The sequence below is a fragment of the Cygnus atratus genome, chromosome 3, assembly GCF_013377495.2.
Source record: "Cygnus atratus isolate AKBS03 ecotype Queensland, Australia chromosome 3, CAtr_DNAZoo_HiC_assembly, whole genome shotgun sequence".
In the NCBI taxonomy this organism is placed as follows: domain Eukaryota; kingdom Metazoa; phylum Chordata; class Aves; order Anseriformes; family Anatidae; genus Cygnus; species Cygnus atratus.
The window spans coordinates 48,546,920-48,570,881 of NC_066364.1; the positions used below are offsets into that span (position 1 = coordinate 48,546,920).

The 23,962-nt window shown below is 37.9% G+C and overlaps 1 protein-coding gene across 5 annotated transcripts in view; it reads left to right on the top strand.

Annotated features, from left to right (window-relative positions):
* The window catches only part of ARMC2 (armadillo repeat containing 2), a 110,681-nt gene that overhangs the window by 40,589 nt on the left and 46,130 nt on the right, over window positions 1-23,962 (top strand). For 2 of the 5 annotated variants that reach the window (XM_035564774.2, XM_050709856.1), the window contains exons 1-7: window positions 2,933-3,031; window positions 3,234-3,345; window positions 6,886-7,133; window positions 8,384-8,456; window positions 10,711-10,879; window positions 12,086-12,293; window positions 15,566-15,616. In XM_035564774.2, the coding sequence (XP_035420667.1) occupies window positions 2,997-3,031; window positions 3,234-3,345; window positions 6,886-7,133; window positions 8,384-8,456; window positions 10,711-10,879; window positions 12,086-12,293; window positions 15,566-15,616 (896 nt within the window). In that variant the 5' untranslated portion in view covers window positions 2,933-2,996. Of the gene's footprint in view, window positions 1-2,932; window positions 3,032-3,201; window positions 3,346-3,434; window positions 3,542-6,885; window positions 7,134-8,383; window positions 8,457-10,710; window positions 10,880-12,085; window positions 12,294-15,565; window positions 15,617-23,962 lie in introns of those variants that run through there. The other 3 variants (XM_050709857.1, XM_050709854.1, XM_050709855.1) reach the window with 3 other exon arrangements.

Consider the following 23,962-nt stretch of genomic DNA (forward strand, 5'->3'; position numbering starts at 1 on the left):
GGGTGCACACTGCTGCAGACTGGCCACCAGCTGAATTTCACACTGCTGATCACAACCTTTTCACTCAGCATTTCAGCCAATTTTCAGTTCAGCTCACTATCCCCTTAACTAGCCTGTACTTCCTCAGTTTGTCTAGGAGGATGTAATGGGAAGCAGTTGAAAGCCGTACTTAACATACACTGCTCTCCCCTCATCCACCAAGCCAGTCGTCTCATCGTACAACCAGTGGTCTTCGCCCCTGACAAATTTCCCCTACTGCACAGACCTTCATAAAACTGTTTGATTTAAACTTATTAAGCTACCTAACATAGGTGTTGTTTCTAACCTGCCTTTGTAATGAGCTACAAGCGGTGGGAAACAGATCTTATTTAACAGCACATACCAGATAGTCTATGCAAAGCTGAACACAATAGGAAGATTTTTTGTTCAGATCAGAGGTGGGTCTCTTTTGTTTTGAAATAAAAGAGGAAAGAAATAGGGGGAGAGGGATTGCATTGCTGCTTGTGTTGCTGAAATTGCACTGGAGGCTGCTCTTACAAGCTGGCAACAAGAAGTAGCAAGTATGATCAATGAACATTTGGTATGCAAAGTGCCTAACACTTAAATAATTGCATTGAAATATAGGCCGTGTATGCTTGGATATCTAGGTAAGTTTTATTTCTAGATATATTTAAGTTAGCCAAACTGAAAATGAGACTGGATACCAACACAAAATCCCTTTCATGATTTTCAGACCTAAAAAATAAAGTAATTTCAATGAATGTGACATAATTGAATACTTTTGTATTTTTCAATTAGTTAGACAGAACTACTCAAAACACATTGTTTTTACCTCAGCAATCTCTTTGGCAAATACCGACTTGCCTAGACCTAGTCGGTTTATATGTTTTGATGATACTTCCATCCTAAAGCTGTGTTATTGCAAACAAGGAGATTTAATTAAGTATCTGCATGTAAAAGAGGTGCTGAGAGAGGTTGCTCAATAAAAAGCACGAGAAAAGGGATTTAAGTGGGAAAGTTGCAACAGTTGAGACATGGCAGAAAAACATCACAAAAGAAATATTTGCTATAATTGCCAAAGCTCAAAAAATGAATACAAAATTAACTCTTCAATTGTTGACCTAGAAAATAGAGAGAGGAGAAATAATGTGCATATGAAAAGGATTAAAGAAGAAGCCAAGAAGGAAGGCTTAGCGGGTTTAACTGGGTGGATTTAAAATTTGTTTAAAGAATGATGAGATGATAATGGTAAAAAGAGATCCAAACTGGCTTTACCAGGAAACAGATCTACAGATTTTTCTGTGAAACTTCATTTGTATTATCTCGACAAAAGAAATGTTCAGAATAAAATAACAGAGAATGAGCTAACTGTGAATGATCTGGAAGTAGCACGCACACAAAAATGCACAAATGCACATACTCATTCTTTGGGTGGTTAAGGAAGAATACAAAATGAAAAGCAAGTAGAACACTAACAAGGTTTTCATTACTTCTGAGGTATCAAACTTGGCTGTAGAAGAAAGAGGACTAGATGTTTAATAATTAGAGATAAGGCAGAAACTTGGAGAGATGATGGCATATGTAATGTAAACCTGGTAGGGTTACACATGGCGATCCCTTTACTGCTATCATATGACTGTCAGAATTATAACAGAAACTGGAAGAGGATTTTTTTTTCTAGAATAAAGGGGCATAGCAGGTTTACAGCAATATTCATAAAGATTAATTAAATTAATCATGTTTAGAATTATGTTCAATTTAACTCTCTGGCCATGAGAAAGTAAAAGTTATTCTGTCAGTAAGCAATTAGCAAAAGGAAATTTAAGTCAGTAAAATATATGTGTATATACATGTATTATATATATATCACATATGTGTATATATATATATATGACTTAAACTTTATATAACAAATTTATTTGGAGAGAGATGCTTTCAGATATATCTGAAGTTTATTTGATAGGAACCAAGGAAGAACCTTGATCAGATGGAACTATATTTTAGCTTTTTCTATTGTTCACAGATAATAACCACCCTTGTATAGCAGTTTTTAGATAAATTTCAAATGCATTCAGAGCAAGATAGAGAACAAAGACTGTTATTGTCAGTCATGAACAACCCACTTGCCGCAACAGGCCTGTCTTTGTTGTTGTTACATGTCTGGAGATTTTCTGATAGGGGCTCTGATCACATTACCCATCCCACTAGCGGAGGGCACATGAGGGAGCTGTTCAACGAGTGCCCGTTGCAGCTGGTAAATGGGGTCTGGCCTGGAAGCAGTTTGAGGGACACACTTTGAGCGAACCCCTCATGCCACCCAACTGCATGTGTGTGCACGTCCAGCTCTTCAGCCTGTGGAGTCCCGCAGGAGGCCGGAGAGCTTTGCTGTACACACAGGCATACATATAGCAAAGATCTGCTCCGAAAGAATGATATGAAACTGGTTGTTTCCCGGCCTCCTCGAGAAAAAGATGTGGAGATGTGATATCGTTTCAGCCTGACAGGAAGCTGATGAAGATGAGCACCTCCAGCCGCGTGTGCATGACCGGCGGTTTTGTGGCTGCAGCTACACAGTGCTTTATCCCCCTGGTGTGACCAACATGTGTAACCGTTGTCTTTCACTATAGGAGTTTTAACATCAGTGATTTAAATCAGTATTCCTGAGCTTGGAGAGAAGACAGGGGAACAGGACACACCCAACGCTCCCACTTTACCAAAACAAGTAACTCTCATCAACCGTTTGCTTACACTAAGCCCTAAGCATGAGCCAGGACAGGCTGAGCTAAGCGCCTGCCGCCTGAAACCCACCACCCTCAAGCCGATAACACAGCAGAATCCCGCACCGACCCCGCAAGGCCGCCGCCATTTCACCGCCCCCCCTCCCCCCCCCCCAAGCTCCACTCAGCCCTCCCGTTATTCCGTGCGCATGCGCAGGCGCCTGCACCCCTCCCTCTCCGCCATGCCCCGCAGGTGCCGCGGCTCCGCGCGCGGTTGCCATGGGGACCGGCGGCGTCCCGGGCTGGAGGCTGTGGTGAGCGGAGGGTGGGGGGGGACACGACTCCATTTCTCCTAGTTTTATTCCCTTTTTTATCCCTTAAAGTCCCTCCCGGCTTCACAATCTCACCCGGCTGAGAGCGTGGCAGGTGTGGTTGATGAGCTGCCGGGTGGTTTGGGAGGTATTGTTTAAAATTATGCCTAATTATTATTATTATTACTTCGCTCCTCCTGTTAAGGCTGCGTTGGGGTGCTGTTTGTGGTGGAGGCTTACTCGGGCAGGCAGCTTCTGGATCCGAGTGTCGGCCAGCTGAGCGCACACAGCGTGAGCCTGGGTTCCTCCTGCCAGAGGTAGGCTTTGCGAGCTGCGTGGCAAAACCTGCTGCATCGCCAGGTTTTCGTCAGAGGTGGGCTTTTGAGCAATGTTGGGTCTCTTCCAGATTTGATTAATATCCACTGAAGGTTATTCCTTTGCTGCTTCCGTAAGCCTGAAGCTGGGGCTGCTGCGAGATGCAACACTGTGCCGAGCGATTGCTGAGGTAGCTCGGTGAGTAAGTACGCTAGCGATTAAATGGTGCTGCTGTTGAGATCTGAGACGGGATAGCGGTCAGTGTGGTGCTGCAGCTGATGTAATCAGCCACGCTTTGCTCATGTGCTCCGTAAGCCGGGGTGAGTGCTGCCAGGGTGCAGTTACCCAGCTTCTGGAGACAGCTGGGACTGAGCTGGGGTTCTCTGATCCTCTACTGATATCTACTGTACAGTAAAGGCAAGACCTCTGGGAGAGGTGGCAAGAAAAGGCAAGAGACTGAGTGTAGTTTTTTAGAGTGTAATACTCTTTTGCCTTCCAGTAGAGAGACAGGGAGGAGCTTGTCATCTGTCATTTAGTTAGAAAATGGTATAAGTAGAGCTTGTGAAAAAGAGTTTATATAGATAATCTTACAATTACAAAAACAATCAGAAATACAGTCTTGTAAAAAAAAACAACAACAAAGAAGTGAAAAACAAGGGTAAAAGCAGCTGGTGCACTGGGCAGCTGGTGCAGTCATTCTTGTTCCTTCATTCTATACTTCTTTCTACTACTTGCATTCATTTGTTGCACCTTATTTCAGATCGTTCTCTGGTGTTGCAATAGAATGATTTGGGTTCCTTATGCTCATCAAAGACAAGAAAGCTTCAGGTGACCGGGAGGGTTTTTCCTTAAACGTGGATCTGGGTAGTCATTTTTTTGGAAGAGAATGGATGTAACATAGCTGGTGGGACTTGCTCAGGGCTTCTGGGGTGTGGGACACTGGAGAATTAGGTGAAACTTCCTTCTTGAGTGCTGCTGCAGCAGAGCAATTTCTTGATGCTTAAATGTTTCAGCCTTAGGCATTATAAAATAGAGGGTACAAATCTTTCTCTGTCTGCCTCTTGAGAAAGAAACAGTGGTTGTACTGTGTGTGTGGTGGCATGCTGTGATGGCACAGCAGCCAGGCTCATTCAGGTAAAGAATTACCATGGTTCCTAATTGCTTGCAAAAAGGAGTAAGCTTTCTTACCCTATCATGTGTGTACTTCTGGTATTTTACGATGCTGCTTGCCTGTTTCTCTGTGCTCTACTACATTTTCTGGCTAACGGGGTATCAATTAGTAATATATTTGTATCCTATCACTACTGCAGTTTGGAATGCGCATAACAGTACGGTATGCCATAGTTAGGAAGTGTTACTGCTCTGGTGGGGTCAGCGATGAGCCTTAAGCTGTGCTGGCTGCTGCCCTGCAGCCCCTGTTCCCTGCTTGGCGACTGACAGCAGAGACCATGCTGGCAGCAGCAGCAGGGGAAGGCAATGTGCCACAGTAGCGATGCACACCTGAGCTCAGTCAAGCATTCAGAATAGGCCATAGGTTCCCTTTGCAGCCTTAATTATTAAAAGTTTATTCTTAATGGATTGGAAGGGTGATTAAGACAGCAGCCAAATGGTAGGACTTGCTAATTAAGCTGATGGTAGAAAAGCTCCATTACCAGAGAAAATGAAAGAGGTAAGAGGTGAAGACAAATGAAAAGTTATTATAATGGAAGTTTGGTCTTAACTGCAACTGGCAAATGAAAGTACTTCTAGGACAGACAATCTGCAGTTGACAGCAGAATTAACAAAGAACTTAGGCCAGTTGTATCAGAGATGGTGCCAATCCACTGAAACACTTCATATCTCTCAGGTAGCTCCTTAGTTTAATTATGGAGAGCATATGCATAAATCCCATAAAATAGACATTCCAATGTCAGAGCACAGAGATTTCAAGAACTCAAGAAAATGGTGTCCTTTAGATATTAAACGCAAGGTATTAATATTTATATTAAAATTAGTCAAGGTGTCTGGAAATACGTGGACCAGAAAAGAAAAAATGTAAATTACTTTGCATCTCTGATTTGTACAATCATGTAGATTATGTTTTAGTATAATTTATGTGTGTTGATGGTAAGAACCATATTGGATGTATGGCCTACACAGAAGACCTTCAACTTACAGGTCAAAATCTTGACTCTGGGTAGCGGGGAGAATAGGGAATGGTAACCTACTTTCCGTGTTCATTGAGAGATGGCTGTATAATTGCACCAAACAGACTGCTGCAGTGGAATTGCTTACTGAACTCTCTTGAATCATTATAGAGGGAAGAGTGGGGGTCGTAGCCAAATTCAGTTGCAGTGAGGAAAAATAATGTATCAATGGTAACAGGAAAAATTAAAAACAGTGACAGGTTTAGACTGCTGATTTGTTCCTGTGTTTTGCATTTCTGCATTGGTGCACTCTCCTTAACATCCAGTTTTACCTTGTGTAGTTCAGCTGAAAGGAGTGGATCGTGTGTTAATTAAAGAGATTGTGCCAGCATGTACAGGCTCTGAAAGAAAGAACAGAAACTTGAAACTGCAGAATACAAAGAAGTGGACTAAGAAACTAGAGAAATAGGACTTTTGCTCCATAGTTTAGAAATAACCAAGATGGCAGCATCTGGTCTACTGTCAGTTCATTGTCATAAACTGTGTGAGAGGATAGAAGTTACCAAATACCAGTCTGAGTCAAAGGTGGTACAGAAACATATTTTTATGTTTACGTAAGTTTGAAAAACTAATGGAATTTTCAATGGTTTAAGGCTTTTGATGAGTTAGCTGCAAAATGACAAAGATGATATCTACAGAGAACTGCACCAGGATAGTGACTGATTTTGGGGGGGCTTGAGAGACTGATGAAGCAAGTCTTCCACTGCGCACTGCGTTTGCTAGAAGATGCAGCAGGACAGAACAATGATTGGAAGTTTGGGCTGATTTATCTTACATTAGTGCTATCTGTGTTTGCATGTGCTTGGGGGCGGGTTGGCGAGGAATTTCTCTCAGAAAAAGAAAAAATGTATTGTCTTGGCTTATGGTACTGATAACAATACCTCTTTCAGTTATTAGGAAGCTGCCCTTGGTAAAGTCAATAACTTATATTAGTTATTTCCAATGAGCTCAGGAAATAAAGTATCTCTTTGCAGCATATTATTGAATTCCTGTTTTGATTACTACAAGTATTCAGGTGTTAAGAAACAAATTTTCTTTAGTGTTGGAGAGTACCAGGTTTGGCCAAGAAAGCACAGTGGTACTGAGCATGCTGGTTTTTTAGCTCCCACTAAAAAAAAAAAAATAAAGGTCCTCCACCTCAGGTGCTTTCAGATGTATTTTCCCACAGAACTGAGAAATAGGGAGGGAAACAGTATCGGTAAGTCCTTATTTTCTACCACCTCTGCTCTCTCAGATCTTTTTTTTTTTTTGGTAGTATCTTTTTTAGTACATCAAGGTAGAAAAAATATTAATGCATTAATAATTTGTAACTTTAAACTAGCATTACATTCTGTGTCTTCTTTATATGTTTTACAGTGTTCTTCCTGTACACTGCTTTGCAGAGGAATGCAAACTTCAAAGAATAAAAATACAGAAGAGCCAGAACCTTTCTACAGGCTTTCAGTGCCGAAGCAGAAGACCAGTTCTGAGATTATAAATGAAGCCAGAAATGATCTACGAACACTAAGAACTCAGAGGCCATTTACACCTACAGAGAATCAAAGGAAACTTTTTGGATCTGGATCCTCACTAGCTCCTCAAAATAGACCTCCTTCGGTTTTTAGGTACAATGACTTTAAGATTTTTCAAATATTCTTTAGCAGCAAGAGATCTCACTCTCAAATTATGTTTCTGGTGTTTTTTTCCTGTCTGTATTCCTAATCACATCCTTTACCTTATTCTAATAATGTCTACTGTTGTTGTAAATCTACATGTCCCAGAAATTCCTGTGGATTAGAGCTAGAAGAGGCAGTTGTTACACTAGTTTCATATGCAAAGAAGAGTATAAGAAAATGGTTTCTAACACTACTTTTTCTTAAGACAATATTTTAAAAATTGAAATAGTTTTCAGCTTTTCCTTAGAAACTGTGAAAGCATGCTTGTTTCCACATAAACTGTTCATATGCCAGATCTTTTTTAAGAGCTTTTTGAGATCTTTTTAAGTATAAAATTGTAGCTCTTGAAATTAAATTCTGTTTAAAACTGAGCATTTTTATAGTACTCAAATTATTTCTTACATATCTGTATGTGGTTTTGTTACCTAGCATAATTCAGAGTTCAATAGCTTTGATTATGATTTTTGATATTCTTCCCTCCCTTTTATTTTTTTTTTTACATCCATCTCCCCAATCCTTTTTTAGAATTGTCATACCTGGGGAGCTGTAATGACTGTAGGGAGGAGGTGTCAGCTGTATTTGTAATGTTAGGTGTGAGGCCTGCCAGAAAGGATGCTAAACCATGTTTGAATGGTGATATGAGTAAGTCAGTGGCCATGATGTTTTCAAGCACTCTACATGTCTTATATTCCACCCTGTGTAGTGTTGTGTTCTTACAGAACGCAGGAACCTGAGAGTGACTTGGCTGTTTATTGGTGACCAGGTAATAAGATAGCTCAGGCTGACATCTGTGCTACAGCAAGAAGTACACTCGTGCCTTTACAAATCTGATTTTTCTGCCCTGCAGTGTTTTGCAGTATGTGTCAGACAGCTTTGGTGCTAACCACAGTTGGGTTTGTACATGAATTTAGGCTTATATTAGAGAATTGTTGTAGATGTATATGAAATATACTGTATCATAGCACATGTACAGGCAGTCTTGTAATTCTTCTCCCCTGATGCTGCTGAATAGCCAGATATTAAAGTTAAATAGCATTCATCAAAGAAGAGTGGTGGTGTAAAAGTGCTCTGTTACCCTTCCTTTCTTTATCCTTTTCTATATAGTCATTGATGAAGGAAGGAAGCATGCTATTTAAAATAAATAAAACAATACACAAATATAATCACTGCTTTATTCATTTTATGTTTCTTTATCCTAGTATTCATGCTTCCAGTTTTGATTTGGCGGAATCAAGACCAGTTTCTGGTGTTCGTCTTAGCCCACTGGATTATGTAAGTACTTTGGACGTGACTCTATGAAATGTTGACATGGAAAATATATGAATTTATATAGTGCAACACAGTGGTAGGAAAGGATATTGTTGAAATAGGTTGGGGAGAAAAAGAAGCTTGTCATGATGTTAGTCCGAGACTTATGAAGTCAGCTGTCTTTTTTTCTCCAAAAATAAAGCTTAAAATAATTTATACTGTTTAAATATTGCTGTACTGCATTATAATTATAAGTGACATTAACAAGAGTTAGAAGACGGAAACTTGAGTCAGCTTTCTCGTTTAAGATGACTAAAATACCAAAAGGTCACAAGCGTCAACGTGAGCCAACAATGTGCCCTTGCTGCAAAAAAGGTTAATGGCATTCTGGGCTGCTTTAGAGGGAGCATTGCTAGCAGGCTGAGGGAGGTGATCCTTCCCCTCTACTGAGCACTAGTGAGGTTGCATTTGGAACGCAGGGCCCGTTCTGGGATCCCCAGCACAATAATGATACAGAGCAACTGGAGAGTTGGTGGTCCATTAAGGGCCACAGAGATGGTGAAGGGTTTGGAACACCTCTCCTGTGAGGAAAGGCTGAGAGAGCTGAGACAGTTCAGCATAGAGGAGGCTCAGGGGGATCTCGTCAATGTAAATAAATAGCTGAAGGGAGGGTGCGATGAAGATGGTGCCAGGCTCTTTTCAGTGGTGCCCAGTGCCAGGACCAGAGGCAGTGGGCACAAAGTGGAACACAGGAGGCTCCCTCTGAACACCAGGCAGCACTTCTGTGTTGTGTGGGTGATGGAGCACAGGCACAGGTTGCCTAGAGAGCCTCCCCTCTTGGGGATCCTCAAAAGTCACCGGGACATGGTCCTGGGCAAGGAGCTCTGGGTGTCCCTGTTTGAGCAGGGGATTGGAGCAGGTGGCCTCCAGGGGTCCCTGCCCACCTCAGCCATCCTGTGATCAATAATTTGAAAGTAATTTAATTAATGGTGTTTTGTATCTGACTTACACACATATAAAGTGTAATTGATTGTCATTTATTTAAAAATTGGGTAGAGGTACTTGTAAGAACCCCCTTTTCTCCCTCTGTGAAAATTTTGAATTATTTTCATTTTAGAAGTGTATTTGCTCTGTACATTTTTATATTTAATCTTTAAATATAAGATTGTCACGGTCATTGTTTAATATCAGAGAGAACAGAGTGTGCTAAAACAGTTAAGTGTGCTTGCTGTATATAGTATTCCTTCAGTACAGCAATCTAAATGTGGCATTCTTCGTGAAGTTAGGCAAGAAAAACTATTTTCAAGGAATGTCATACCTTATATGTATAGATTAAATATATCTATATCCAGTTTTAAATGTTGGTGTTAATTTTTTTGTTTAGCTTGTGTGTGAGTTGGGGGAGGGCACTCAATGCAGCTTCATTACTGTTAAGACCAATGCAAAAAAGCCTGCCTTTCTCACTTTATCAACAGAGACAAGTTAGTACACTGCAAATGTAGAGCTCAAATTAGTTGTGGGCAGTGGGTCTCAGCTCTTACTTATCTTCAGTTAATGCCAGGGAGGGCTCCAGAGGATCAAACTGAAGACTTTCAAATAAATTGTTTATTATAAGAAAATTGGTTGAGAATCCAGATATTAGAGGGTGACATGTTTATGTAAGGCACAAAAAATTGTTTTGACGTTCAGAGTGTTGGTCACATCCTCTAAGATGTGAGATACTGACAAATAAAATGAGAACTTGCAAGTTTCTGGATCTGCATGATTTGTCACAGTGTGATAGGAAGTGGTATATATGATGTGAACAAGTTTGAAGTGTTTTGAAAATACTACTTTAGTGCTCAAAAACAAATTGTAAAGAACAGTTGTGCCTCTAGAATTGCTAGCAAAAGTCTTTGGCAGAACATTCTTGTAATAAATAAGTGCACTGCGAATGATGTTAAATAAGTATTTCTGAGGGAAATAAATAATTCCAAGTTTCAATTGCTTGGCTGAGCAAGTTAGGTTAGTTGGTTAATTTTTGGTTTTTGTACCCTTGAAGGCTTACTTTTAAATGGCTTTCTGTGGTGATATTGGTATAAGTGCTCTGGCTCATTCAGTGGAATGTTATCATTAGATTTTGGATATGTTCTCTTAATGAGCAAACCCAAATAACTCTTACCTGTTGTATTCTGAACTTATCTCTTTATATAATCATTTGTGTTTTTTTTTTTTTAAATTGCTTAAATGAAAATGAAATTGTGCTTTTATTAAAATTTCTTCTTTATCTTTGTGACAGAAGCCAGTACTAGTCACTTGTGCAAAAGATGAAGATCCTTCCACATCCCTTCCAAAGCCTGCTATGGATGCTGCGGAGGTTAGAAAAATCAGCAGTGCTCGGGCACGCTTATTTAGAAGAACTTCTCAGGGAAATGTCTTTCCTGCTAAAATGGTTCCTCCTGATCAGAGTAAGTATCTCATTTCCTATATATTAAAACCCATTATGAAGTTATCATTAGTTACATTAATTATTGTATTAAAGAGCTTTCAAGTCCTTTCAGAGTAAGTTTTAAAAATACTAAATGGCTTAAAAACCAGTTTTGACAATGTGATTTCCAAAAAAAATGATACTGGCTTTCACTTCTGAAAATAAATTGGAAGCTTCTCAAGTGCCTTCGTTTCCTATAGGTTTTTGTAATGGTGTTTTTGTGGTGTTGTTTTTTTTCTGAAAGCTTTCTTCAGTGAGTAAAATTAACAGCAAATGCTGAAATGTTTAGAGAGAGAACGAGATGGCATCATCTAAGGAGATTTTCTGATGGATTCTTGAGCATAAAAGGAAGAGTAAATAGGAGTGATATGTCTTGACAGGCCTCCAGCTATTTCATATTTGTTGTTAAGTTTCATTAGTGGAGACTTAATAAAGGTCACTAAATGTGGGATGTAAAAGTAATTTTCTTGCAGATGGGAAATGAAATTACTTGAGATCTTGGTTTCCTGCACACTCTCCCATTGTATAGTGTGATAGAACTCTTTTTAATGATGACTCATTTGTAATGATGACAATTCTTGTCATTTTATATGATAAACTGAATATCTCATTTTTTACTTTATTGCAAAATAAGGCTAACGCACACACACAAAAAATTACTTTGTTACTGTGTACATCTTGTAGAAGTATCCATTAGCCCTAATATGTTGATGTGACTAATTGGAGAAGTTGAGAACCTAACATAGTTATTGCCTCATGTTGCCTCTTCTCCTGATTCTGGTGTCCTGTAAGTGTTTACCTAGGTTTTTATTGCAGGTTCTTTTCATAACAGGTACATACCAAGGTACAAGATTAACAGCTGCCTTTTTCTTGCCTTCTTAATATTCAGATTCTAAAAAATAATCACTTCTATCACAACGTACAATCCACTTGTCTGTAAAAGGGCAATTAAAAGTTGAAAGATTAAAACATTAAAAACAAAACAAGAAAACTTAAAGGAATAATGTTCATAAAAAAACTTCGAATACTTTGCTCAAAATTGTTTTAAACTTTCTCACTTTTTATATTGATACAAAGAAATTTTGATAATATAACATGATAAACAAGTAGTTCATTTTGAGCTCCCTCCTGTGTATTTATTGTGTAAGAACAGTCCTGCAAAATATATTCTCTTTGGCTATTTCAGATGAAGAGAAGCTAGATTCTGAAGAACCTGCTAGGATGAGTAATCTTTGCAGAAGTAGTGATATCTGCTTAACAGAGCAAAGGGCATACACACCATTTAATGATGAAAGTGGACAATTAATTTGTAATGAGCATAGCGGCAAATTGGAGAGGGAAGATGTCCTAAAAGGCACAGCAGGAAACTTTTTATTTCAGCTAAAAGGTGAAAGGTCAGTATTGCTCAAGTATGTCGATGTGCAACTTCCACACAATGCTCTTTCTAGTCATTCAATTATGTGAGTATCAAAATATTTAGAATTGATGGAATTTTAAGGTAGCGCTATTTGTGCATTAAAACAAAACTGTGTTCAGATTAGCTGGCAAAAGAATTTAATAGTTCTGTTCTAAGGAAGTTTCTACACTCAAAAGACTAATTTGTCCAAAAATTGCAGGTAGGGAGTTGCTTGATATACTATAACTTTAATTTTTTTGATCATTAATATTTTCAAAACTTAGTCTTTCAATAGATCCGTATAGAATACTCAAGTTTAAATTCAGTGTGATTTATTTTTTTGTAGTTCAAGCCTGTTGTTTTTAACATTCTACACATTCTTACGTTAGGTCCATAGATGAGTAGAGCCATATTTTCAGTTCTGGTATTGGGGGAATATGTTCATACACAAAAATTGGCATAAACTCATTGGAAATGCAGGCAGATTTTTATGTGGGCTTTGAATTTTTTTAGTTCAGTTTTGTCAGTGATCAAAGAGCTGCAACAGATTAGTGAGATTTACATGCACGCGGCCTGATCTTAGTGAACGTAGATGGTATCCATTCTGTAATTCACTATTAAGTCTTTTCAGATCAGAATTAAAGAGAGGGGAAAAAAAAACAACCCTCTTGTAGAGGGAGGAATGTTCTATGAGACTGGTCAGTAGATGTATCAGTTGCTGCATTAGTAGTTGGACAAATAGCTGTTTTGTTTGTCAGATCTGTCAATACTATTCAATCTCTACAACAAAGAACGAATAACAATTTTCAAAACACATCCCGTAAACAATTGGTCACTATTAAATACAAATGTTTGCCAGTAAATATCTTCTTTCTAATTTGTTGTTATGCTTAGGAAGAAATTATTTCCCTGGGTATTCTAATGCTTCTTTGTCGCTAGGGAGTATTTTCTTAAAAAACAAACAAACAAAAAAAACCCAACAACAACAACAAAACTTAATTAATTAACTTGGTGATGGTACTGAATAGTTTAAATAATGTTGTCCATTGAAGCTGTTACAGGAACTGATACATAGCAGAGCTATTGTAATGCTCTTCTTTTATATTAAACTGAAAGCAGCTTTAAAAAAAAAGATTCAGAAAGAACAGAGATGTGGGAGCAAAGAATAAGTTTTGTGTGTATGAGGGGAGGGAAAAGGAAAAAATTAGTGACCCTGAGGACTTTCTAGCTAAAAACTGTATGGATTATCATACTACATAAGTTGCTGTAATTTGACTTTTATGTAGTAAGTTGTGGTGTGAAGTAATTTGGTATTGCAGTTGAAATGTGTAGTTAGTTAATGGTGTCCCAGTGTCTCGAAAAATAAAAGGTCATTTTCTACTTTTACTAACTGGAGAGAATGACCTTCTTTCTGAGTCATAACTTTAAATCTTGCAGGTATGCTTAAGTAGTTATTTTAGAGCTCATCATACATCCCTGCTATCTGTTCAAAAAATATGTGCTCATCCTTTATTGGTGACTTTCTTGAGTCACCATCCCTGGAGGTCTTCAAGAAATGTGTAGATGTAGAACTTAGTAGCGTGGTTTAGTGGCGGACTTTAGTGCTAGGTTAAAGGTTGGACTAGATGATCTTAGAGGTCATTTCCAACCTGAATGATTCTATGATAAGCTTGAGAGCTCCACAAGTGGTTTGTTGTTGTTGTTGTTTTTTTTAAGATTTTCTAAATCTGTTTTCTCTAAAACAGAAGAATAGCATAACATTCTTCCCTCTTTTGGTGTTGAATGCAAGATGTGTATTTTTGAATGGTGCATCTTTACCACCTTCTGTGGGTTTTGCATGCTTTCTGTGTATGTGAGACAAAGATGATTTTTGCCAATGTTTCCTAAGAGATCTGCCTGTGCAGCTTATACTCTTGTCCCAAGGGTCACTAACAACATTTAGGTGTTCATATGTTTCTGAGTAACAGACATGACTGTGATGTTGCAATGTGCACAAGAATAATACCAGGTGTTTTTGCTTTAGTAAAGGACAAGGGTCCCTCAGGCTGTTTTCCCATCTCAATCAACCCAAGCAGTTCATGTCATCATATGATGGAATGGTTCTAAGTAATCTCAGCTGCTCTCATACATTCTAAGTCATTACTAAGACTTATGCCAATAAACACATTAGTTCAGTATTCACATGATACTACATGAGCCAGGCAGACTTTGATTTATATCCTTTTCTAAGTTCAGAGATGTCATTCTTCATCTGACAAGGCAGTTGAAAGGTATCGCAAATCTGTCCTCCAGTGTATTTCCATGAGTTTCTTCTTGATAGGAGTTGTATATACAAGGTTTCATTACCATAGAGGGATCGTTGCAATAGTAGAGTTTTGGCGTTCTTTCTCAACAGAACATGTTTATATTTGCTAGGTGATTGATATGATTAGATTGCAGCTACTTTTGCGTTGTACATACTTAAGGCATCTTGTACAAAGTTAAAAGATACTTTCTATTTAAATTATGTTGAATTCAGCAATAATATGGTGAGGACTTAGAGGAATGTGAAAACTTTTATTATCAGGAATCCTGTCATCTTCCATATTAAGCAGTTGTGTAAGCCTCAATTCTATTTCCCAGTGATCTAAAAACCCTTGCAATAATTAAGCAAGAGAATTGTAGAGGAAATATAGGAAAAGGTGCCTGAGACTCCTCACTGTCCTTTCCCTGCATTTCCTGTGTATGTACCAAAATAATTTTTCTAATGAACTTGTTTTTCTGTTAATAGTGGAACTGTAGGGCGTGCCAGAATAGCGTGGCAAATTCCTGCTATTAATGCAGTTACATTTATTTCAAAGGGAACAAGAAGAAAGTATTTTATTCTAGCAATAGACTTGCTCACTTTCCACCTCAAATTCTTTTGTTGTCCAAAGGACTGATGAAAAGAATGAATAGCACTAATGAAATCACTACTGCTTTATAAAGACGCTTTTTTTTAAAAAAAAAAAAAAAAAAAAAAAGGACCTTTTGGGAGAAAGGTTATTTGTCATTTGTTTTGCAATACTGTTTTTCAAATAACCATCTAGTTATAATAGAAAAGATCTATTAATTGAAGCAGATTGAATTTATTGACATGTTGCCTCAGGAAAGCAAAGAGCGGTTTCTGACAATCATAAGGAAGCTGAGTTTTGTTTACATCTTCATCCAGCCATTGTGCCCTGCCATCTATTGTGATTACTATAGAAATGAAACTCCTAAAATGTTTTCTGCATTCATGTATTTCAACAGAAGTGTCACCTGTGATGGCAGATTTGCTGATGAAGAGCAACCGTTTCCCTGGTGAGAAAAGATGAATTTTTTTTTCTCCTCCTCCAATTTCTTAATATTCTGAAAGCTTAGATGTCATCCCAGGACTGCTTAGAAACATAGGTGCCTTCAGCAAGGAAAAGCTTGGTGGCAAACAGTTTGCTCCCAAGTGGCCTGCTCTACGCTTATATTAATTAATGATTTCTATAAATAGCTACAAAAGGATTAGAAGGTGCTGTAAAGAAGATATACTATGCCCTATTTTCTGTCACTACTGCTGTTTGTAGTAAATGCCTGTTTGATGTAATTCTTAAGCATTCATTAACTGTTTCCGTAAGACAAGTTTCTCTTTCCTGTGCTTTGTAGAATTCTGGAATGCTTTAATAGAATACAATAAAAACAGCGGATGAATACTGGAAATTGTTTCTATCTGATAGCTTGAACTAGCTCCACATCCGTGCCCAAAATATCCTTTCTTTTTTTTTCCTCAAAGAAAAGGATACCTACAGAGGAGAGAGATTTCATTCCTGAAGAGAGTACCCATTCTATTTTGCTCTGGTTGAATTTTTAAAATTAACGATACAATATGAATATCAGCTTGCTGTATTGTTTAGCTGATGTTGCTGCAGATTATCCTGACTTCCTTTCAGGATTTGTCTTTGCTCATTATATATATTCATAACTTTTGGAGTTCTTATGAAGATATAGAAGCAGAAGATTAATCTACTCTTAACTAATCTTTCTCTATTTCTGCCTCAGTTTCACTAGTTGTTAAGACTACTGATTTAAGGAAGAAACAATCAAGTGGTGGAAAAGCTTTTGCAGGGTTTTCTAAAGCGTTTTCCAAAGAAAATGTGATAGCTGCTCTTCCAAGAAGGTACCTGCAGAATAGAAATTTTACAGACTTCTGAGGAAAAAGAGCAACGGGCAACAGTTATCTCTAGTCTATTCACTTGCGAAAGACAGAGCGGAGTTTAGGCATGCTTTTGCTGTCTAGTCCAAAGGGAGTCTTTCTGCTCTACTTCTTAAGTTATTGGTCTCAAAATGTGGGAAATCTAGGTCTTGAGAGTTCTTATTACTAACTGAAATTGAGGCACCGGAATGGAAGTGCCTGCCACAGAAGGAGTAAAGGAAAGGCAATGGACAGTCCAGGTAGGACTGGAATAATAACGAATTTAGATTGAAGTTTTGTTTAGAATGAGAATGCTTATGCAAGATTCAGGTTAGGAAGATGAAGATGCTGTGGTTTTCAGACTAGAATATTTAGGCTAGTATTTCAGGTGTATTTTTTTTTAATGATGAGAATTCATCTGTTGGTTGTCTGCTTGCCTAAAGATATCCTGCCACAAATAGAAATAATCAATAGTACTTTGCATATTAGGGAGAAAATTCAAAGTCTGAAGAATATAAAGGATGAGGATATAGGGTTTTCATCAATTTCTATTATTAAATACTATGGCTTAAAAGAATATGTACACAAAGTTCTTCAACAGCCTGTATAAACAGAATACTGTATTCTTTTCATTGCTGGAGCTGTCATAAGTAATGGACTATGCCCATGATTGTGTTTATAGAGGAACTGTTATTTGCTCATCTTCAGGATGACTCAGAGTGTAGTTGGCCTATTTGTCAATATATTTTTGCAAATTATGTTGCCTCTGTACTATTTATCCTTTCTCTTATCAGTAGTATCAGATAATCTCAGTTATACCTTTCACTCCCTTTGTTTTTTGTCCTTTTTGGTGATGTTACTTATGATATAATCCTCTAACTCTTGAAATAATTTCAGGACATCTATATAATCAATTATCCTTTTTCAATTATTTGTATGCTTTTGAAAATCTTTGTAGCTGAGAAACAGGACTGATTGAAAATTTGTGTAATTGGTTTAATACTTTAATTTATACCTTTTTTAGCTGTCTGCAAGTAAAACACTCTCTTTGTTTTCTAAAAGAAAAACAGCCTTTAAATATTGAGCTGTTATACTAATTCTTTTTAATTTGAGGCACATCTATTACTTGTTTCCACGTTGTGTTTGTACCTACATTGTTTGTCCCTGAGATCACATCATAGAAAGGAAAGTTCAGTAGTAGTTGAGCAAAATAGGAACACATTCTCTTTAAGTAGCTCACTGAAGGTCAATGCTGTGTCTAAAAAGACAGAATGCCTTGCAGGTGCTATGTTGTGGGTCTGGAAGAAATCACCTGGTTTAAAATAAGTTAAAAAACGTATTCCCCATTCGATCAATGAATTACAATAGAGAAAACTAATTCTGGTGTCCTTTGACAACATGAAATACCTGGATAGTATAATTAAATAAGAATAAATGGATTAATAAAAATGCAAATGTTAAATGGCATGTTGGAAATTAATTTCTGTAAGAACAAGCAATTAACCAAAATGTTAATTTTCTTATTTTTGCCAAAAGCTAAAAACAATTCCTATTAGTTGCTTAGGTTCAAAAGTATCAATTGGAATTGTGTATAGACAGGAGGTAGGTTTGCATAACATACGTTATCTGAATAGTTTCTTCAGTGTGTATCTGTTCCTACTCCTCAGTGTTTTTTTTAAATGCTTTTTTAGTGTAAGGCCATCTTTGGCTACATGTTCAGACCAGAAGGATAGTAAACCCTGCGGCTGGGGAGTCAGGCTGGAGTTTCCAATCCAGTTTTTCTACTATATTCACAATCTTTTGATGATTAAGTCTGCTGCAGAGTACACCTGTTATTATCAGAAGGATTTGAGTGTATGAGTCTTGATCAAGAAGAATTGTGAACCTTGGTGTGTGGTGGGTTTTTTGTTTGGTTGGTTGTTTTTTTTTGGTGAGGAGTCAAATTCTGATTGTGTTTCAACTGGTGTGAAATTTGAGTTGATCTGTGGATGTTGACTAGCACTTTTGGTGCTGAGCACCCACATAGGTCCCCCTATAAAATTTTCAAGTGTAGTCCTCCTAAATACTGCTTTTCTATCCAAGTGATATGAGTGGTATTATTTCAAACTCAAAATGTGAAATTTTAGCAGCAATAATTCCACTGCTATGGAAAGAAGATTGGTTTGCATCTTGACCTGTAAGACAGCTACTGCCGTCTTCACGAAGTGTTCGCATTAGAAGTATCTTTTTTTTTTTTTTCAGTGCGTAGCTTTTCTGATTGTAATGATTGTTTACCTAAAGAAGAAAAGATAGCGATCTTGAATTGTTGGCTTGCAAAGTATAATTACTCCAATGGGAGTTAGATGTTCAGTCTAATTTTAAGTGGTGCATATTTACTGAATCCCAGGGAAAGCATACGGGAATCGTACTTGTTTGCCTATAATATCAAAAGCTCTTAAGAGTGTGTTGGACTGTTTAGTGGCTAACCCTTTTCTGCCTTGAGCTAACTGTTCAGATTTTAATGAATAGTCTAACACAGATGGACAGCATTGATCATAGCCTGTCTGCCTCTGACTCATGTGGAAGATAAACATGCAGTGCACATATACATAGTTTTGAATTGCTTGGTTTTCTTCATGTTTACTCCATAGAGTTTGTAGCATCTCTTCTGGGTCAAGTTTGCAACTTTTGATGTAATGTTCTTTACAGCAGTGGCCTGCCTTTCTCTTTTTCCTAACATCTAGAAGCCTTATCAAAGTTGCCCGTCCTCTAGGGTGAAGTGAAACATTTTTGTGTTTTGAAGGCTTAAAGACCTTAACTTATGGAAGAGTTCAATTCTTCTGTTAATGTACTGCAGATAAGCAGAAAATCGTTGAATGTGTTTTATTGTGTTACCTTTGGGGGCAGCATGTTCAAATAATGATCTAGAATACCAGTGCTAAGTTTCATACCCACCAATGCGATGCATGGTGTTATGATAAAGAGTTCACTCTTCAGCATTATATTTCCTAGGTGTTCATACATTTTGTGGTGGAAAATTTTGGGTGTTGACCAATGATAAGTACACAGTGACTTTGCAGTATTTCTTTCAGAGCCTGAGTATCCTGATATTCTGCACCTTATACATGTCAACAAAAATTTTGGGGGGAAGTTTTCTTGTTTCATAGTAAGGGAAGCATGTGTATGTCTCCTGTGTGATTCCAGTTCCTCTTATTCAATATAATCTTACAGGTAAAATGTGGCAGGACATGGTTTATATTTGACGTTAATATGACCTGTACTATTAGTTTTTGGGACCTCATGTATCTCTAAGTTTGGAGACACAGAAGCCTTCCCTTGTTTCAAGGTCTCTTTTCTATGCACTTGTGTGCACCAAGACCCTTTTCCCTAATGTGTGTTTCCACAAAGGTACTTCAGTCTGCTACTAACATGTATCAGGAGAGCCTTTGTTCTTATCCTGTGTAAGATAATACCCTTTAGGCAGATAATACATTAGTTAGTAAAGATTCAGGTTCTTGCAGCAGATCCTGCTGTTTTCTTTAGGGACAAGATGACTTTTTGTACTGACTTTACACTTTCTTCTAGCCTGTTAAGCAGTTTATTTCAGAGTTGTGCTTTATCAGAGCTATTCATCTGTGAGGTATTTCCCTAAGCCGTATTTTCCACAATTATAATCTACTTAGCAAGTGTTAGGCATGAGATGTGTCATTATTTCTTCCTATATAGTCGACCTGAAAATTTTCAGAAAAACTCTATGGTTGTTATTGAGCTGTAGTAGAAAATATGCACTTCAACTAGGGGATTTCTTGAGGGATTGTGTGGTAAAAGCTCTTCTCCCCTTCACCCTCCTGATTTTAGCTAAGGCTCTTCAATTATAGTACAAGTACCTGTATGCCTGTAAATGAGTTCTGCAGAGTTGTCAAGAAGTTCTGTTCATATTTTAATAAGCACTGTGGTCTTTCTGAAGCTGCACAGTATAGCATTGTCCAGCTGAATGAAGACCCAAAGGGTACTCTGAGACACTTTTCCAGATCATATTTTTCTGTCTGTGGAAATCATCAGCGTGACTTTTTTTTTTGTAATCAGACACAGTATGGTGAGCACTCAAAAGAAGAAAACTAATTATTTACCCATGACTGTTCTTTTTAGAGACTTACTGGTTGTATATACTTCCACAACTTACCCTTGCAGGTTTTCCCTTTGTAGTCCATATAGAATTTGTGAATCTTTGGTTGAAAGGAAAATACAGACCTGCTTAAATAATTAAATGATCCTAACCAGTAGAACAATGCTGTCCTGAATACTGCTAGCATTAAAAATAAACCTGAATTATAGTGTAGCTGTAGTCATGCTCTGAACATACATCAGTAACAAAGAACAGTCTTTCTGAATGGCATACCTGTTTCAGGACTACCCACTACTGGAGGAGACGCTGCTATGATTTAGCCTGGAATTAAACCCCTTTGTGTCTAGTAGTCCTACTGATACTTGTCCTACTGGCTTGCCTGAGCAGGCCCCCATGATCCGCTTAGCATTGCTCTGTGTCTATTCTTCTTATCACTTAGTCAGACTTCTTGATTTTGGGTGTAGATACATTATGTCTGGCTTCCCAATGCATGCAAGGTATGTTTGTAAAAGATGATATTCAGTGCTTCTATTTATGTATAAAGAGTCTGCATCTTATTGCAGTGCCTAGTCTACTTTCAGAGCCTTGTGAAAAGTTTGGTTCTCTTCTAGACATTTGAAGACCTGAAAACATCAGTACACCAAGGATCCAAAACAAAATTGCTCTTGAATCACATTTCTGGGTTCTAAATTAACCAGGAGGAAGTAAGTTTGTGGGGGCTAAAAGGCAAAGAATAAAAAAAAATAAAGGGGGAGGGGAGGAGATGGAATGGTTACAGTGATTACTGGGGAAAAAGGAGGGGGCTAATGCATAAGGGGGAACAATGTGAGGGCAGAAACTGAAGGAGAACAACTAGGTGAGACACCCCAAGAGCATCCTCTATTTCCTGGAAGCATCAAAGAAGCCTGTTGGTCACTGTTAGAAGACACTGCACAAGATGGACTCTGCATGACCTATTGTGGCTTTTGTATGTTTTTGTTACATAAATGTCCAGTGCACTTTTAGATTAAGCACTACTGATTTTGTTTACCTAATCAAAATAAAGACAAGAAATAAAATGACTCTAATGCCAAACAATGAAACTAGCAGTGGCGTAGATAGGTTTGCTTATGAGGAAGGAACTGAGAAAATTAGAACTGTGGTTAATTGGTAATGAAAATGCTGTGCAGATATAGATGTATAGTAATTGTGTGCTCCTAATTAGTTTTCTGACAAAAAAAAAAACATCAAAAATTAAAGGAAACAGTTGATAAACTAAGATGCTCAAGAAATTTATTTTAAAATAATCTAAATCTACCCTAACTAAATATTACTTAATAAAATGCTACTATAGGTTAGCACTGAGGCCAATGTATTATTGAGAGCACGTGGATGATAGGAGATCTTTCATGTGGCAGCAATGCAGACTAAAGCTTGTTATCAGGAAGGAACTTCTGAATACGTCTTTCTGTGAGTGTCTGTATTTCTACGTCTTGTCATCTGTTTATATACTAAAAAGAGTAGTTGAAGACAAGCTTTTGGACTAACTAGACCATGTTTTGTTTCATATTTTTATAAAAGTGTATGTTCTGTAAATTCTAGTAGTATTGGAGCTTCTGCAGATGGCACCTTCAGAAGACAAGGTTTTGCTATTTATCTTTCCAAGCTGTCTTCCACATAACCTTTTCTGGATTCAGTGTTGCTGATGTTTGAGATACGCTACTGTTTTATATGGAGCTGGTGGAGAGAAAATGGTGTTTTGTTAGCCAGTCTCCGGAAACTTCTTCAATGTTAATTCCTTCCATTTTTTTGTCAACAAAAATGAGTTGGGGTATTTTGGGGTCTTCATACAGCCACTGCTTCCTCTCATTAAGCTTTGCTGCCTCACTGATCAAACATGCTTCTTAGAGGCAATTCTGTAGAGAAGCATTAACTTACATTAGTATTACGCTATGTACCCCTCTTAACTGGTAGCTAGATAATCGTTGGGGCACCAGGGCTACATCTGTACTAATTATTAATAAAAGTAAAAGAGGACTCGGCCTCTGGCTTGGTGGCCAACTGCTTTGTCATGGTTTGTGTCAATACAATGAAAACCTGTTTAACCCCTTTACTCCCACATAAACTGGGAATGTCTGTGCCCTGTGTCCAGGCCATTGTCAAGGAGCATGCTACCTTTTTTGGGCCAAAGCTACATTGCCGACCATGCTAACAGTTTAACTGAAGGGAAAGTTAAAGCCCCACATTCAGGCCCATTGCCAGACTGTTTTACAAGTAAGGAGGTGACCACATTCTGAGATGTTTAAGGCCCTGAAGTATGAAGGAAAGAGCCCAAGCACTATTCCTCTGTTGGGCTCTTACACTCATGTTTGTGAATTAGACTTTGTGTTCATAAGCAGCATCTTTGGAGGGAGCTTGCCCAATCCTTTGCCTCTGGGATGCAGTTCTTAGAAATGTGCTGTTCCCTGGAATACTGCTGAACGTGAGAGAGTACAAATTTACCATTAACAGAGGCTCATAGCTAGAAAAACAAACAAACATATAAACACACAGAGTTTCTGAATGAATACTGCTTTCCCTTCAGTATTCATTACTTCACAGTCCTCATGATCTGCATACATTCAAGAAAGCAATGTTCCTCATACGGGCTACTGTGATTTTCCTTGTATAAGAGGGATAAAGATGAACCAGTTGCCAAGTTTTTCCTCCTCTATAAATCATCAGAGCCTCTGTCAGTTGATTTTCTTGATGAGTCCCTTATCAGCTGATCAGATTTCTGCCAATTGACTTTGTTTCCAAGGCAACTGCTCTCTTGACAAGCCAGTTCCCTTCAATAGTAGGTAGCTTATTTTTTAGAGTAGGTTGATTACATTTTAACTGCATACTTCTTAACCAGATCTTGCTGCAGAAGTTTCAGCCCTACATGAAAGTGAAAAGATAACAAAGAAGCAAAAGACTGACTAAAATGGAGTTGACAGCATGGTAAAGATACATAAAGAGATTTTATAATCTCTCACAAAATTCATAAATTGTACATATTCCCTAAAGATAAGCATGCCCACCAGTTGCTCTCATTTATATATGTATTCAGTGTATTCTTTTTCTGAAAATAATGAAAGTTCCTCAGTTCTGTGAATACGAGCGGCGCAGCAGTCTGCGTTTGCAAAGAGCTATATCTTTAAACCTATTGATACTGATGTTTAAGGAAGCATAGGTTTTAACCAGGCTTTTATTTATTTTTTAAAACCTCAGTTCAGACTTTGACATGGTCTTCCCCTTCATTGCTTATACATAGACTGATAACTGTTCAGGTTACCACATCCTTTGCTTCAGGGTCTCTTCTATTCAGCTGGTTTTGTATTCTACAGAACTTGTAGGATTGTCTCTATTGAAGTTTCTTCAA